This window comes from Canis lupus, chromosome 4 (genome assembly GCF_048164855.1).
Source record: "Canis lupus baileyi chromosome 4, mCanLup2.hap1, whole genome shotgun sequence".
Classification (NCBI taxonomy): Eukaryota; Metazoa; Chordata; class Mammalia; order Carnivora; family Canidae; genus Canis; species Canis lupus.
In genome coordinates this window covers 4,289,614-4,308,070 of record NC_132841.1, presented here as the reverse complement: position 1 = coordinate 4,308,070, position 18,457 = coordinate 4,289,614, and the positions used below count along the sequence as shown (strand labels likewise).

The 18,457-nt window shown below is 40.3% G+C and overlaps 1 protein-coding gene and 1 long non-coding RNA gene across 3 annotated transcripts in view; one reads left to right on the top strand and one right to left on the bottom strand.

The window, feature by feature from the left end:
• Positions 1-5,574, top strand: part of ACTN2 (actinin alpha 2) — a 66,755-nt gene extending 61,181 nt beyond the window's left edge. For both annotated transcript variants that reach the window (XM_072822982.1, XM_072822983.1), the window contains exons 19-21: positions 2,729-2,794; positions 3,594-3,752; positions 5,360-5,574. In XM_072822982.1, the coding sequence (XP_072679083.1) occupies positions 2,729-2,794; positions 3,594-3,752; positions 5,360-5,518 (384 nt within the window). In that variant the 3' untranslated portion in view covers positions 5,519-5,574. The remainder of the gene's footprint in view (positions 1-2,728; positions 2,795-3,593; positions 3,753-5,359) is intronic.
• Positions 3,468-13,055, bottom strand: LOC140631755 (uncharacterized). The gene is made up of 2 exons (XR_012029278.1): positions 7,428-13,055; positions 3,468-3,803 (listed from the first exon to the last, which is right to left on the bottom strand). It is a non-coding gene; the product is annotated as an uncharacterized lncRNA (long non-coding RNA).
• Between the last annotated feature and the right edge of the window lie 5,402 nt (positions 13,056-18,457).

Sequence of the window (18,457 nt, the reverse complement as noted above, 5' to 3'; positions counted from 1 at the left end):
TCATGTTTTGTAATTAATGAAATTGACTCAAGACATGTTCTAAGGAAAATACACCACTAGAATGATGATTGTTTTCATGGTAAAGGCATATAAAAACTAACATGCTGCTTTTAAAATACTACCTGGGATTTTGATTTGAATCATACTAAGTAAGACCAGTTCTTTATAAAAAGATTCCCAGTTTTAATTGAATTTAAATTAAAAAAAAAAAGAAAAAATTTCCCAGTTGCTTATCATGCGGCTAAAAGTAACTTCTAAGGCCACATACTGTTTACTAAAGATCCCTAAGAAAGGATATTCCACTGCTCCATACAAGATGCTGTGTCTGGTTTACATTTATCAGTAAATGGTTCTCAAAATGCATCTGGGAGGTTGCCTGGGTGGCTCAGTCACTTAGCGTCTGACTCTTGATTTTGGCTCAGGTCATGATCTCAGGGCCTTGAGATCGAGCTTCTTGTCAGGCTTACACTGGGCGTGGGGCCTGCTTGAGATTCTCTCTCCCTGTGCTATTCCCCCTCCCTGCAAAAAAAAAAAAAAGAAAAAAAAGTTCTTTGGGCCACGCAGCCAGAGTTAGACCTGTTTAAGAGTTCAGGCTATAGACCTCTGATGGGACAGTTACAGAGATGGGTCCAGACGTGAGCAAGAGGTCAGCACAACATCATTATGCAGAAACATGCTCTCCTACTGACCTGATCCATACGCTGAAGTCTTCGTCATTCTGCCCCTGAGGAGGGAAATAATGGATCACTGTCCCTGCACAAACCCACCTGGGCTTGTTGGAGGACCTGTCTCTCTCACTTGGGCCAACCCACAGGAAAGAGCATATTTATTTGAATCTAAGACAATGAGATTATCTTTTGCAGGACAAAGGAGGGTCATGCAGAACCTACCAAGTTAAAGAGTCTGTGACTATTATGTTAGTATATGTTTTGGGAGAAATGAAGTTTACTTAATGTCATGGGGAGATGCATCAGGGATGCAGATCCATTTTGTTTCATCTTATTAAATAGTAAGGGTAAGAACTGTAGGGGGCACCAGGGATGTGTCCTGAGTGGTTCCTACTGGAGCTTCTAGAGCCTCGGCATACCATGATCGTGGCTGTGCCTCAGAAAATGTGCTTGGTCTCCTTGGTGAGAGTGGACTGGTGGGTTGTATGCAGGGGAGAAAGTGAGCAGAAGATCTTGGAGGAACAGGAGGGGTGGGAGTGAGGAAAGAGGACAGAGCTGAGATTAATTGAGACAGAAATGGAAGGGAACGTGACCCCAGGATCAGGGGCAGAGGAGGGAGAACACTTACAAAGGACATGGAAATTGCAAGCCTTGAGAGCCCAAGAGAAGAGATGCTGAGAGCCAGAGGCAGCATGGTGCCCAAGACGTGCCCTGGGCAGTGGGCAATACAGTTATTAGGGTGCAGGGCTGAAACCTGCAGGGGGTCACCACATGGTGGGATTGGTGGCAGGGCAGACTGGACAGCAGGGAGAGGCTCCCCAGCAGGGAGAACGGCAGAGGGGAGGTCGCTGTGGGGCAAGGAGGCAGAAGAACATGAAAAAGCGAAGCTGGGAAAGTCAGTGTGCAGTGGAGTATGGGTGAGGTGGGGGGCCTCACAGTAGGGGCCTCCGTGAGGTGGGGGGCCTTGCAGTGGAGTGTGGGTGAGATGGGCATTACCAAGGGAGCAGGGTGGTGACAGTGCTGGGTGCAGGCCTGAGAACACACGTGAAGTTTCCATTTATCTCAAGAAGAACCTGCTGTCAGCTTCTGGGACTGACAAATGGGCAAATGAGAACACCAGAAAACAACCTTACAAGTGTTTACTTATCTTTACTTTACATGTGTACTGATGCTTGCACCGTAGCTGTCCCCTCAGCCTCTTCAAGAAAACCTCCAGCACAATGTGTCCTTCCCATTACAGCTGGGGCTTTGTGTGGACACCTCGGTGTCAGGAGGGTCGGGGTCACTGTCCTGACCTGGCCTTTTCTCAATAGTGACAGCTGCCACCCACGTGGACCTTCTTCTTCTTTTTCTTTAAGATTTTATTTATTCATGAGAGACACAGAGAGAGAGAGAGAGGCAGAGACACAGGCAGAGGGAGAAGCAGGCTCCATGCAGGGAGCCTGATGCGGGACTTGATCCCGGGTCTCCAGGATCATGCCCTGGCCCGAAGGCAAGCGCCAAACCGCTGAGCCACCCAGGGATCCCCCATGTGGACCTTCTGCATGCTGCTCTGCGCAGACCCCCAGGGCATCCATGGGTGAGGCCATGTGAGGTGTGGGGGGCCACTGCCTCCTGGCTCCTGAGCCCGAGAGTGGTGTGGGCTCCCTGGACCTGAGTTCAAGGAATGCTGCTGTTCTGGGAGGAGTCTCACAGAGGAGGACCATCATGGGAGCGTGATGATTTCTCAGAACATTCTGGAACCTGTCATCAGTAGGTTGCAGTAGTTAGTTCCTGCCTGGGTCATTCTTGTGGCCCTTGGTGACTTTTTTTCTGCTGCTTTCTGGGATGTGTAGTCTCCTTTCATTTTTGCCTGGTGGTTATCCTCCCATGTTTCCTTTTTCCTTTTTAAGAAACTGTTTTGTAACATCCCTGTGTTGGCCCCATCCCCTTAGAAGTCAGGGGTGACCTCTACCGTCTCCCAGGTGGGGCTCCCCATGGCTCTTCTCTTGCTGGCTTCTCCTCATTTCGCTTGGTCACTTTGCCCCTAATTCTCAGCTTCTCTGTTCATCTGTTGGCAGAGGAAGAATGGCCTGATGGATCACGAGGACTTCAGAGCCTGCTTGATTTCCATGGGTTATGATTTGGTAAGACAGAAATGAAAATTTGACAAGGATTGGATATTTTCTTAAGCCTGGACTTATGTGCAAGAAATGACTAGCTTAGAGCAGGAGAGCACGTTTGGGATCGGTTCCCTTCTTTGTATAGGATGGTCATTTTGAAGGTTTGCCTTCTACTGGCTAAAAATAATTTCACGGAACCAGAACATATCTTTTTGTTCAGTAATTAGTCAGATTTTTTTTTCTAGTGAAGGAAGAACACGTGAACTTTTAAAAACAGCTTTATGGACATCCAGTTCCCTCATATAAAGTGTATACACCTCAGTGGCTTTCAGTAGCCTAATGATTTCCAAAGTGCTTTTCCCTCTGATATTAATCTATATTTTGAACATGAGTTGCTTTGATTCTTTTTGGACCCTTAACAAAAAAATTGGGAGAGCCGTGTTCTGCACTGCCGCTTTCTACTTAGCAATGTTACTCTTGTGGGTTATAGTCTGAAAAAAAGGCCCATCTCTTTCATTTTCTCTGCATTCCTCTCCCAAAAGTATGTTAAGGCCTGAAGGCTAATGCATCAGAGAGAAGAAAGAATTCATATGTTTGGGAGCTTCTGGCTTGATGCTACAGCAACTTGTACCATCATCTGATGTCAGTAAACCTAAGTTGCCCCTCTGCGGGCTCTATTAAAAAGACAGAAAGGAAATGCAGGGAATATTTAAGTTTTTATTTCATAAGGAATTCACAGGTCAGGAGTTAAAAGCAGGAGAATGGCACTGTTGAGGATTGTGTCCTGTTATGAAGTGCATGTTTTCTTCCAACCTTGCCCCAGGGCGAAGCTGAATTTGCACGCATCATGACCCTAGTGGATCCCAACGGACAGGGCACTGTCACCTTCCAGTCCTTCATCGACTTCATGACGAGGGAGACAGCTGACACAGACACGGCAGAGCAGGTCATTGCCTCCTTCCGGATCCTGGCTTCTGATAAGGTCTGCACTGACAGATTTCCCTCTGCTTTTGTGGTAGCTCATGGTGTTTTTCTAGTAAAACAAAAAACAGTATTGCCAAAGTAAAAACCGTTTTGATACTGGCGTATTTTGTACCACATCAGCATTGAAAAAGCAAGTCAACCTGACAATGGCCCACACAGAACAAAGAATACACACTCTGTTCCCAGCACTTGTGTGGGGGCCTCCCAGGGAATTGGGCAGAAGGAACCCAGTGCATATTTTGTGGAGTTTTTTTGATGTGTTTTACTGGTTAAACTTTACGTTCAGGAGATAGGACTCAGAAAGAAGGAACTGCACAATTCAGATACTGTGGAACCAGGGACCTTTTCTTAAGGACCTTGTCTTTGTGGCCAGCCATGGAAACAAAGCTAAATATAGCCATTCACCCATTTAAAATATGGGCAGGCTTTGCATTACATTTAACTGCAAGTTCGGAATTTTTGAGTCTCATTCCCCAAACAATAGCGACATCTTAGTACGTATAAATTCAGTGTGGAATATGATTCTTTTACTCAGTGTTCTGGCCGAGAGAGAAGGGGAATTTAGTGTGTTAAAGTATCAACAGAAACATGCTTAATATCTTACAACATCAGACAAGATACACTATCCTGAAAACCATAAATGTTTGATTTAGAATTTTAAAAATCCTGTATCATGAGGATAGGGGTAGAGGAAGAGAGCCCATCTGATGTAGGAGGTAATCAGCCAAAGCTCATCTAACCCACTCATCCCCCCTACCCCCTAAAAAAACCCTGCTACAAGTTAAGCATATTTGCTGTTTATTTATTTTGACTCTTGTCAGCCAGTCTGTTTTACCAGAATTATCCTGTTTCCTGTTGGACGCTTGACATTTAAAAAAACTATATGCATCCCAACATTAAATATCAATTTTATTCTGCTTTACAAAGAGGTTTTCTACAGTGACAAAATTAGCTTTTTAATAAACTGAGTAGGAAAATGACTCCATTTTCTAAAAACACATATACATTAAAAAAAGAGAAAACGTTGGTCATGTTAACTGTCCCTATATTCTCATCAGCAAATGATACAAACCAACTATCCCTTTATCTTTCCAGTATGAATCTTAGGCCATAGTATTTTTCACCTGCGTTATGGCTCAGTTTGAGATGATAGTCCTCCCTCTGCCTTTATGAAGCATATTAAATTTTGTGCTGGCCACAAAACAAATCACCTTGTAGATACACTTTTTTTTTTTTAAGATTTTATTTATTTATTCATGGAGACACAGAGAGAGAGAGAGAGAGAGAGAGAGAGAGATACAGGCAGAGGGAGAAACAGGCTCCATGCAGGTAGTCTGACATGGGACTCGATCCTGGGTCTCCAGGATGAGGCCCTAGCTGAAGGCGGCGGCACTAAACCGCTGAGCCACCTGGGCTGCCCTAGATACACTCTTAGCAGTGAAATACAGCCTGATGTCAGTTGTCAGTTACCATGCCCACTTGACCCCTGCCTTTAATCCTTTATTTAAATTAAACAAATGCAAGCTGTGTGTAAGTATTAAAACTGTTTATCTTCCAGTGTTTTCTGCGATTGATCTTACAAACACTTGTGTGTTTTTTCCCTAGCCATACATCCTGGCAGAGGAGCTGCGTCGAGAGCTGCCCCCAGATCAGGCCCAGTACTGCATCAAGAGGATGCCCGCCTACTCAGGCCCGGGCAGTGTGCCCGGAGCCCTGGATTACACCGCGTTCTCCTCTGCCCTGTACGGGGAAAGCGATCTGTGATGCTCGGGCTCTGTAATCACTGATCCCATCAGAACGCAATAAAAGCTGAAGTCACAGTTGGTTTCCTGGAACCTTTGACAAGCTTTATTAAGTTAAGAGAGAGAAAAAAATAGTTTGCAGCTCAGTAGTTGCCAGCCATGTGATATGGCTGAAGTGAAGTTTCTACCATATATGAGGTAGTGTGTTTCATAAATAGGTTTCTTTCTGGATTTTTATCCAAGATTCAAGATTAGGAAAAAAAAAATCACACATTAGTTAAACGTTTGATACTTTAAAAAATATTCTTCATATTTAATGTTTATGAGATTATCCCTAATGGATTATATTTGGGATATTAGTGTTTTACTTTCTTGCTTATCCAAAGATTAGGTCTATTTGAATTTCATATTGTCCAGGGAATAAAAACAAACTACCCCAAAGATCCTTTGTCCCAAAAACTTTTTAAGTAAAGATGTTAGTCAGCTCTTCATGATTTAGGATTATGTAGTCAGTGGGTTTCAATGCCTTACTTATTCTCCAGAGTAGGGAACTCCTCAGGAAATACAAAAGTCAGTTTAATTGCCAGAGAGGAAGAGAAAAGCACTGGATAAAATGCATGTTTTTAGGATTATCTGCTGATTCCAAGTTTCTGTGCTTTTTCTAGAGCTTGTTAGCACAGGTTCTCCTTATAGAAATGCTCTGTTATGACATAAACAAATGTCTGTAGTAGCAGTTCCTAAGAGGGGACAAGTCAGAAACTGGGACCCTTCTGGCTTTCCAGGTAGGACTTTTTTTATGCCTTTATGGTTTTATGACCTGGTAAGAAGAAGGAGTTTGTAGAAAACGGTAGGAAAGGCTTAATTCTCAACAGGGGAGAGGTAAGTTCTTTCCTTGAAGAACCTTTATATATCTTTGGGTGAATTCATTCTGTGAAGTAGGAATTATTAGATGTTTTTGCTAGCACTTGGTGTGTGTTCATCACTGACTGGATGGTGCATCCTGACAAGTCTGAGTCTGGCTCCATCCACATCTGAAGCCTCGTCACAGAGGACACACTATGTGCTCCCAGCATCATCTTGTTCTTGTCAGTGTTCGTTCATTTTTCTGCTCATGCTGCCTTATGCTGCAACGGTCCCCTCTGTTCTTCCATCTTGTTGACAGCTTGAGGAGAATAAAGCAGGAATTCTTTTTATATCTTAGCCCTTATTGATCGGGAAAGGAATTATAAACAAACAGAAACAGTTGCAAACAGCCATTAAAGTGTGACTAGAAAAGGCAGTAATGTGCTTATTACCTACAGTCTGTTTCCTCAGATTTTTATAGCCTTCCATCTACAGAAACATGACATTTTCCATTCATAACTGCTTTTGCTACATTGGCCCATTTAGAACCTTCAACCTTTTTAACTTAATGTGTTCCATTTTATTGAGTAGATGGTAGCTTGCAAATGCCTGAAATATCTGAGTAGGTTTAATGCCAAACACTTTTGGGGTCATGTCTAGGTGAACTCTGACTCCCTGTTTTATTTCAAGCAGGTGCTATATTCCAGCCACAAACATCATGGAAAAAGCTAGAAAGTCGTTCTGCCTTTGAGGCTACTAGGGGGAGTTGTGGTGTTTTAGGATGGGAAGAGGTAGCTCATCTACCTAAAAATCTTAATTTCTTTACAATATTCAGGCAAGATATTAGATCACTATATGCAAATAAATGAAGAAAAGAAGTAAACTCTGAAAACCACTTAGTAAACGTGTTTATACTCTCATTTTAAAAGTTATTTTTATTCCTGAACCTGAATTATCAATTAAACTTCATTTGTAAAAGAAAAAGAAAAGAATTCCTGTTTTTTATTATTCCAAACAATAACCAGTTTCTTTGGTTAACAACAAACTTCATCACCTAAAATTTCCACCATACCTTAAAACTCTCTTACCTTACTTGAACAATCAGAGACAAGCTTGTCGAGTGGAGGGTGAATTTGAGATGAGGAGTTAAGGTCGACCCAGTTAGAGGTGAGTGACGAATGGACACGGAGATGAAATGGATTAGGAATTTTACCTAGGAGCTCATACCAGAAAGCACATTAGGTATTTTTGAAATGTTTTGAAACGTGTGCATATCAAACCCTTACCTCAGACTGTCAAGGTCTGGGTTAAGACTTGAACATCTGAATGTTTTTGAAAAATTCAAATTTTGGAAGATTTGAAGTGAAGTTTCTACCATATATGAGGTAGCATGTTTCATAAATAGGTTTCTTTCTGGATTTTTAGGTAAATACAATGAATAATCAGGCTTTTGTTTGTTTCTTTGATAAAACAGCAAATTACTCAAGTAGTGTGAAATTAGGAGGTTCTAGGGACAGAAGAAAAGCAAAAAATGGGAAATTGCAGAATATCCAAGATTCAACATTAACACTTAATTGAAAACCACTGGATTAGGAGTTCCTTGCTGGCTCAGTTGGTAGAGCATGTGACTTTTGAACTTGGGGTCCTGAGTTTGAGCTCCAAATTGTATGTAGAGACTACTAAAAACAAAATCATCAAAAAAAAAAAAGAAAGAAAGAAAAAAATGATGAAAGCCAGTGGCTTAGAGGTCAAAGAAAGGATGGGCAAAATAAAAAAGTCTAAAAGAATTAGAGAGGCTCTACCTGGGAAGGTAAAATGGGACAAATATGAATGGCCAGGCAAACTCCAGAGCCGTCTGGTTGGTGACCTGGAAATGCCAGGCTATGAGTTTCATTAATCGACAAGAAGGCATTGAGTGTGCCCAACGTGTTCTTGAGCTTTCTTAAATACCCAGGAACCTGGGCAGTGATTATACTGTCCTGTCTGGGGCATTTTCATGTTTCAGGTGAAATCAGCAGAGGAGACCGGTTCTGTTTTTCTTTTGCATCACTGATAACTCGATACTTTAGAACCTGACAGACCATGATTCTTTCGCAACTGGGAGCTGGAGATGGTTGTGAGCTGTCAGTGGGAACCTGAAGCCAAGGATTCCCTAGGGCCTTAAAATCTTTCTGAATTTATCCCCACAGCAGTGCAGATGGGTAAAGCAGATGGGTGGAAGAAATGCCTGGGGGCCCACCAAGCACACGTGCAAATCCTTTTGCATGGCTGGGAAACCACAGTAGCAAATATACCGATAAAGTCACGATGTGTCCTTATGGGACAAGCTACCTGAGATGGAGAAGCATTAGCTATGTAAGTGTAATGTAAAGAGAAAAATACTTTTTGAATATGCAGTATGAACAGTGAGGTGGTATGGTTAGCATTTAAGTGTACAGCTTCAAAATTACCAATGTGACCAATGCCCCAAAAAAAAAAACCCAAGAACAGCAGCCCTCATCAAAATAACCTCCTTCATGAAAACTACCATACTGATGCCTGGACCCCACCCTAAACCACTGTAATCAGAATATTTGATATCAGTGGAGGTGGAGAACCCAGTCAAGGAAATCAAAGCATGAATGTCAATGAGTGCCCTTAAGGAACCAGCCTTCTCTCTGGCTACCCTTCCCATGTACCACCTCATATGTACCCATTCCTGAGCACTGTTAGTTCCAAAACACCATCCTTTCTCATAATCAATTCAAGTGTTTCAGATGCTGGACAGGTTCTTTGCTCTTCTCCGGTGGGGGTAAATCCATCATCCTTCCAGGCCTGTCTCCTCCTTTGGGAGGCCTTCCCTAGACTACTTCCATCTTCACAGCCTTACTCTCTACTTCCAGAGCTTATTCTTGCTTTAGCTTTCAGGGTCTCGTACCCTGCCCTGGGGTAGTACTGTGAGCTGAGATGGCCAAGGGTAGGGACTTGTCTTACCCATGCATCCTTAAGCACAGGACCTGGCACAGGGCAGGTGGTAAGCATTGAATGAACAGTTCTGTGTGCTCCTGTGCATCTGAATATTATTGACTAGCAGCCACAGGAAGGAGAACAGGTGGAAATAATCAGGCTGATGGCTGGGCTGGAGAGGATCAGGAAAGGATCCAAACTGATGAATGACAGTGTAGTGATTTTCTAGCAGGGAGACCCATGCATGTGAAGATGTCCAAGGGCTTTGTGGAAATGGGAATATTTTTTAAAAAGATTTTATCCATTCATGAGAGAGAGAGAGAGAGAGAGAGAGAGGCAGGGGAGAAGCAGGCTCCATGCAGGGAGCCTGACGTAGGACTCGATCCCAGGTCTCCAGGATCAGGCCCCGGGCTGAAGGCGGCGCTAAACCGCTGAGCCACCTGGACTGCCCGAAATGGGCACTTTTAATGCATTTCTGGATCTTCAATTTCCCAGACATACTCTTTCCTAACATTACAGGATCTCCTTTGTCACTTTTGCTTGTAGAACCACCCTTCTCCTCTCCCACTTCTCAAAAGAAAACACACCCCTCACCCATTCTAAATCTAAGGTCCACTGACCGTGGGTATAAAAATCTCCAGGGCTCCGAACAAAGGGATGATTTGAACTATTTTTTGAATCCCTTATTACGGTGCTTAATCAAGGTACCATACTCCCAAACCCTGAAACTTTCTATCTTTTCTGGTCCTATTGTTATGCTGAAGGTGAACTGTGGTGTTAGGAATGGAACACACTGGCCCTTGTAAGGACATTATGAAATCAGATACGTGTATTATAAAGCACTGGGGGTGGCAGTAATGCCAGTTTTTCTGACCTCACCTTTTCCACTCCCCAATTATTATCAAAAGAATGAATGACTCATGAGGGAGATTGATGATGGAAAATTGGACCATCAGAATGTTCTCCCTGCAGTCTGAGGCTCATGTTTCAATTTTTGGAGTAGTGTCTTTAGAAGAACAAAATTTTAATTTTGATGACATCCAGTTTATTATTTTATCTTCTAGTTTGGGATTTTTTGTGTGTGTCCTATTAAAGAAATCTTTGCTAAATATAGGGTCTTTAAGAATTTTTCTGTTTTCTCCTAGAATTTTCATAATTTTTGAAGATTTTATTTATCTGAGAGAGAGAGAGCACAAGTGAGGGGAGAGAGGGGCAGAGGTAGAAGCAGACTTGCCCACTGAGCAGGGAGCCCGAGGCAGGGCTCAATCCCAGGACCCTGAGATCAAGACCTGAGCCAAAGGCAGATGCTTAACTGACTGAGCCACCTGGGCATCCCTAGACTTTTTGTAATTTTAACCATTATGTTCAGGTGTATGATTCATTTTGAATTAATTTTGTACTACAGTTAGTTACATAGGGAAAAATTAAAAAGAAATAAATGGAAAGATATTTTCATGGGAAAAAAGGAAAATCAGAGCATCAGTAAGAGAGATTAACCATCTAAATGGTGCTTTTTTTGATCGAGTATTTAAGCAAAAGCAATTGTTTTCAGCTACTCTCAAGAATAATACTTAGTATTAGTTTGCTGGTTAGAAAAGCACCACCAAACAACTGAAACAGCGCAGGCCACTATTGTAGTGCTTTTGGAGACAACCACAGTTTTCAAATTTCACCAGACAAAACCTGTGGTCATTTTTTACCTGACTTCTTTGAGATTTGGTGTGTATTACACAAAAAGGTATTTAAAACATTTTAATCCAGGCATATAAAATATTCCAATTACAGTCTTGAACTTACTTCATCTTTGAAAATATTTGTATGCACTACTTCATGTTAGCAAAAAAATAAATAAAATTTATACTATACACCAGATCAATTAATTTTTAGCTATACTTACTCTTTCACTAGATACTTTGAATAAGTTTGATTAATATGTCTAACAAAATTAATGGAATTACTTTTTAATTTTATACATGATTTGTATTTATTTCCAAACACCAGAGTTCAGTGTACATACACATACATATGTACCAAAGGAGTACCATTCCTTTTAAGCATCCCCTTTGCTTCATGAATAACTTAAATTTGTAGCTACATATTGCATAAGTAAGTGAGAAAAATTTACATAATGAAAATTTTCTATTAGCACAAGAGCATTTTAATCTTAATTGCTTTTACAAGATTTGTTGCATTATTTATCTCTTGGTGGTTTTTATTCTATTGGTCAAAATGTGTTAACATTTTATTTGAAGAATAAAGTCTGTTTTTTTTTTTAAAAACAGTAAGACTGATGTAATCATTAAATTAATCATTTAGCCTGAATTTGGTAATTAGGTTCCATGGAGACATTTTTCATTTCTTCAATTATCTAAAGCTGCAGCTCCAATGTTTTGAAGAAAATACAATTAAAGTACATGATGATATAAAAGCCTTTTATTTTCAAAAAGATACTGGCCAAGGTGGGTTGAAATTAACAATTGCTCCAAACTCTTCTTGAGTGTAATGGACTAAACAAGGCATCTTTAAGAGAAAGACAGCAGGCATCACCAACACTTGGTTGTTAGGTCCAAGGGATGGGATGCTTCAACCAAGACATCTGGGTTCCTGTTTGACAGATTTGCCTCAGTGACATGGGCTGCTCACCTCAAGATTGCCATAGAGAAAGAAACACACTTGTACTCAGTGGGGAGTCTGCTTCTCCCTCTTTCTCTGCCCCTCTGCCTGCTTGTGCGCTCTCACTCTCTCTCAAATAAAGAAATAAAATCTTTAAAAAAAATTAAAACCATCATATGATTTCATTCATACGTGGAATATAAGAAATAGTGAAAGGGACTATAAAGGAAAGGAGGGGAACTGAGTGGGAAAAACTAGAGAGGGAGACAAACCGTGAGAGACTCCTAACTCTGGGAAACAAAGGGTTGCAGAAGGGGAGGAGGGCAGGGGGATGGGGTGACTGGGTGACAGGCACTGAGGAGGGCACTTGACAGGATGAGCACTGGGTGTTATACTATATGTTGGCAAATTGAATTTAAATAAAAAAGGAAAACTAAAAAAATTAAAATTAAAAAAATAACAGTTTGAACTGCATGGGTTCACTTATATGCAGGATTTTTAAAATATATATATATCCAGTACAGTACTGTAAATGTGTTTTTTCTTCCTTATGATTTTCTTAATAACACTTTATTTTTCTGGCTTACTTTATTGTAAGAATACGGAACACAATGCATATAACATACAAATAATGTGCTAATTGACTTATTGGTAAGACTTCCAATAGGTAGTAGGCTATTAGTAGTAAAGTTTGGAGGGAGTTAAAGCTCTATGCAGATTTTTTTTAGTACATGTGCTGCCAAAGCGAGCACTCTATGCAGATTTTTAACTGCACAGGGTGGGGGGGTGACACCCTTAACCACCACGTTATTCAAGGGTCAACTGTATATGCTTTAAGCCACGGTATTTACGGTCTCTGTTTTTATCAGCTTAGCTTTACCCCAAATAATACATTAGGAACCTTGACAGTTTCCTGACCTGGTTGCACAGCTATATTTATGGTATTTTATAGTATGGTATTTTATTCTATTTTATTTTTAAAGATTTTATTTATTTGAAAGAGAGAGAGCACACCCAAGCATAAGTGGTGGGGGAGGAGCAGAGGCAGAGGGAGAAGCAAACTCCCTTTTGAGCAGGGAGCTGGACACAAGATTTGATCCCAGGACCCTGGGATCATGACCCGAGCTGAAGGCAGATGCTTAACTGAGCCACCCAGGTACCCCTATTTATGGTATTTTAGATTGTACTAAGCATTTTCACATTTTTGTCTGTCAACTCATCTTTATATATGTTTAATAATGGAAGATAGTGACATTTTGTACCAAATTCAACACATCCATTCATTCAATCCATCCATTCGTTCATTTTACAGCCACCACATATAATTTTAAGCACAATTTTCAGACATTCTTTGTTTTCACATGCTTTATTCTTCTCTTTTCTACATGGTTTTACCATCCAATGCCCCTCTGACTCTTTCCCATCAGAGGGAATGTAAGCAGTTTTGCTGACACAGAATACTTTTATCTCTAGGGGCTAGGGTTCTTTTTTTTTTTATTTTCTGTCCCCATCCATTCATTTATTCTCTTCCAAATAATAATTTATGTTCTCTTTCAAGAATTTTTTTATAATCAAAAGAGACTATGTGATATGGATCTTGAAGGGTAGCATGCCTAATGGCCTGTCTTCCACTTGGATCTTCCATTATGATGTCACTTTCTTATGAGAAGACTGACAGATGGCATCAGTGGGGAAAGGCTGCTGGTCGGCCTTGCATAACTCTTTGCCATTTTATTTTATTTTATTTTATTGGTCTCTGAGCACCCAGTGTGTTTGGACTGCTGGTTATATTGGCGTCATACCACATACATGTCAGCCTGTTACTCCTGTCACAGTCTTGCTTCCGCACTGTTTCTGAGCCCAAGGAATCAGCCACAAGTGTGAAAGCTACTGCCTGTTTTTACACCACAGTGGGTCTCAGGGGCCTGGGGTCCACATGCAGTACCAGCCTCAACTCTCTCCCTTCTCCAGCTGAGGCATCTACTTCAGGGTTCCTCTGGAAACTGGTGTGCTGGGTGAATCTATATGTCCGAATCTCAGTGGGGAGCTCTATGGGGACCTAGTTGTTGCTACGGAATTACACGTTTATTGCCTCTTCTTCCTATGTCTGATGGCCTCCAAATGGTTATCATAAACCTAACCATTCATCGTCCAACTTCTGATAATCATGGAGGGTTGTGGGGTAGAGTCTTGACAGGCAGCTGGGGATTGGTGAGGCCCAGCAAATCTGACTGCAGGCCTCAGAGCTGGCCCTTTCAGCTCCTACTCCTTGTCTGCCACCACTACTATTAAAGAATGTTCTGTCACATACCTAAAATCCTCTTGTGAAACATGCTTTGGGAAATACCGATTTAGAATAAACAAGATTTCAGGAAATTACAGCTCAGAGATAATCTCATCCAAACCCCTTCATTTGGTAGAAATGAATCTCAGAGAAAAAAGGTGACATCCATTATCACAGCTGTTCCTCACAGCGGTCCCTTTAAATTAACTATTATCCTCATTCTACAGAAAATTGAGACCATCATGGTTAAGTGCCTATGATTGCCCAGCTAGCAGAGTTGGGACTTCCAGGACTGTTCTTTTTTTTAAATTTTTTATTTATTTATGATAGTCACAGAGAGAGAGAGAGAGAGAGAGAGAGAGGCAGAGACATAGGCAGAGGGAGAAGCAGGCTCCATGCACCGGGAGCCCGACATAGGATTTCGATCCCGGGTCTCCAGGATCGCGCCCTAGGCCAAAGGCAGGCGCCAAACCGCTGCGCCACCCAGGGATCCCAGGACTGTTCTTATCCATTACCCCATGATCAATTTTGAAGGTAGGAGATTCTGAGTCATATTCTAATATCCCATGTAGGGCCACATTCCATTTTCTGCCAGGGTGTAGACTGTAGAAGTCATTCTTCAATATATTAAAAATCCACACTTATTCTCCACTGGGCTGGGTGTCTGAATCACTCAATTCTGTTGGATGCATGAAATGTTCCATACTGAACAGTTCAGAGAAAAATAAATAGATAAAATATTAAAAGTAAATATGTATCAAATTTGCAAAACCAAATGAATTCCCAGCCTGCTGCAGTATTCACTTAAGCAATAAACATATAAGAAACAGGCTATTTGTTTGCTGCAGATGTAGGAAAGCCCTTAAGACTTTGGATTTAAACTTAAATACTAAATTTACATTTAATATTTGTATTTATGTCCTAACATATATATGTGTGTGTGTGTGTGTATATATATATATATATATATATACACATACATATATATATATATTCAATAGTCAGTGCTTGCACCTGTTTTATGCCAATGCCCACCACTATTCAAGACTTGACTGCTTCCCTCTGTTCCAGGGCTTGCATCCCCAGCTATTTCCCAGAGACCATAGCTCTTGGGTGATGTCTGTCTCCAGGGCAGCTCATTGGTGGAACAGATAGGATACACACTCCAGATCTCCCTGCTCACTGACAACTTTATCAAGGTTGGTTGTGGCCAGAAATGAGGAGGGCGGAGAATGAGTGTTAGGAGGACTGGTCAGACAGTGAGCAGGTGCAGATGGAACAACTGGGAGAGAGCCAGAGAAAGGCCAGCCGCACCCACCTTCCGCCCCCACAGAGGGCTAGACAGTTCTAAAACAGAAAATTCCTTCGTGTATGCTAATTACAATCATTCCAGGATCTGCTGACATTAAAATGAAGACTTATTTTGAGAAGGCTGTTGTAAGAGTCCAAGTGTGAGATAAGGGCCTGGCCTCAGTCAGAGTCAGAAGAGCAAAGATGCCTGGGTGAGTCTTCCTTTTTTAATTTAATTTAATTTAATTTAATTTATTCATGAGAGACACAGAGAGAGAGGCAGAGACATAGGCAGAGGGAGAAGCAGGCTGATAGCCTGACGTGGGACTTGATCCCAGGACCCCAGTATCACAACCTGAGCCAAAGGCAGATGATCAACCACTGAGCCCCCCAGGTGCCCCTCAGTGAAGTCTTCCAATCCTAATTTGAAACCACTCAGTTTACAGTCCCTGCCTCATTTTATCTTTTTTGTCTAACATGATAAAATGAAGCACAAAGAAGGAGGAAAAAAAACCCCATGATCATCTGTATTGATATAGAAAAAGAATATGATAATATTCAACACCCTGACATGATAAAAACACTCAATAAAATACAAACAATAGGGTACTTCTTCAAGAGGATTAAGACCATGTGAAATAGAAAATTCACAAATAACATCATATTTAATGAAGACTGAAAGCTTTTCCTCCAAGATCAATAAGGCAAGGATGTCTGTTTTCACCACTGCTATTCAACGTAGTACTGGAAGTTCTAGCCAGAGTAATTAGGGAAGAAAAACAAATAAAAGACATCTAACCTGGAAAGAAAGTAATATGGTCTCTGTTCACAGGTGACATGATCTTCCATGTAGAAAACCGTGAAGAATTCACACACACAAAATTATTAGAGCCAATAAATGAATTCAGTAAAGATTCAAACACAAAATCAATACCCTGAAGTAAATTGTATTTCTACACATTTATGGTTCCTAATAAGGAATTTATGAAATATTGCGTTTACTATAGTGTTAGAATAAAATACTTAGGAATCGATTTAATCAAGGAGATAAAAGGCTTGCCCACTGAAAAGTACAAGACGCTTCTTAAGAAATTCAAAAAGACCTAAATAAATGGAAAGATATCAAACATCCATGAATTGAAATATTGTTAAATGTTAATACTACCCAAAACAATGTACAGATTCAATGCAATCCATACTAAAATCCCAGTGGCATTTTTATAGAAATAGAAAACACCCCCACATTTTTCTGAGATCTCGAGGAACCTCAAATAGTCAAACTATCTTGAGAAAAAAAAAGAACAAAGTTGAAGGACTCACACTTCCTGATTTCAAAATGTCCTACAAAGATAAATGCAGTGGTACTGGCATAAGGATAAACATATAGGCCAATGGAATAAGCTTCAGAACCCAAGAATAAACCCTCACATATTTATCAGTTGATTTTTGACAAGGATGCTGAGATCATTCAATAGGGGAAAAAAAAAGTGTTTTCAAGAAATTGTGGTGGGAAAATTGAATTCCATATGCAAAAAATAAATCTGGACCCTTATGTTACACCTTATGCTAAAATTAACTCAAAATGAATGAAAGGCCTTATCTTAATAGCTAAAACTACAAAAATCTGGGAAGAAAACAGAGAGCATAGGGGAAAACGTTCATGCCATTGGATTGAGCAATGATTTAATGGATATGGCACCAAGAACACAGCTCATAAAATGAAAAAATATATAAATTGGACTTCCATAAAACTAAAAACTTTTGTGTCTCAAGAGACATTATCAAGAGAGTGAAAAGACAACCCACAGAGTGGGAGAAAATATTCACAAATCGTGTATCTGATAAGGGATTAATACCCAGAATATGTAAATATAAATAACACAACAAAAAATAAACAACCCAATTCAAAAATGGGCAAAAGATTTAAGTAGACATTTCTCCAAAAAAAGATAGATAAATGGCCTATAAGCACTGAAGGTTGTTTAACACCACTAATCATTAGAGAAATGCAAACCAAACCCACAATGAGATATGTTACCCTCTTAAGTTGGCTATTATCAATAAAATGAAAAATGACAATTGTTGGCAGGATGCAGAGAAATTAGAACTTTTCTACATTGCTGGTCAGAATGTAAATTGCTGCAGCCACTATGGAAAACAGTTGGGAAGTTCCTCAAAAAACTACACATAGAATTACCAAAAGATCCAGCAATTCTAGTTCCCAAGTATTAACCCAAAAAGTTGGAGCAAATACTTGTCTGCCTATGTTCATTGTAGTATTACTCACAAGAGTTAAAAGGTGGAAACTATCCATGTACCCATGAACAAATGAATGGATAAACAATATGTGGTATATTCATACAATGGAATACTATTCTACCTTATAAAGGAATGAAGCTCTGACATATGCTACAATGTGAGTGGACCTTGAAAACATCATGCTAAATGAAATAACTTGGGTACATAAAGTTAAAAAAAAAATCCATTTACATGAGGTACCCAGAGTAGCCAAATCACAGAGACAGAAAGTAGATTATAGATTACCAGGGACTGGGATGAAGAGGAATGGGGAGTTATTGCTTAATTGTTACAAAGTTTCTGTTTAGGATGGCAAAAAATGTTTTGGAAGTGTATAATGGTGATCACCATATTGTGACTGTAATTAATGCCACTAAATTGTATACTTAAAAAAGATTAAAATGGCAAATTTTATATTTGTTGCTAATACATTTATATAAAAATACATTTATGAATTATAATGCAATTTAAAAAATGATGTAATACACCCCAAACCATAGCATTGTATACCTTAAATAAGTGAATTCTATGATATATTAATTTTATCTTGGTAGAGCTATCAAAAAAAAGAAAGAATAGACAACAGCAATCAGCTTTTTAAAAGATTTTACTTATTTATTTGAGAGAGAGAGAGAGAGCATGAGAGACAGAGAGAAAGTGCGTGTGCATGAGCAGGGGGAGGGGCAG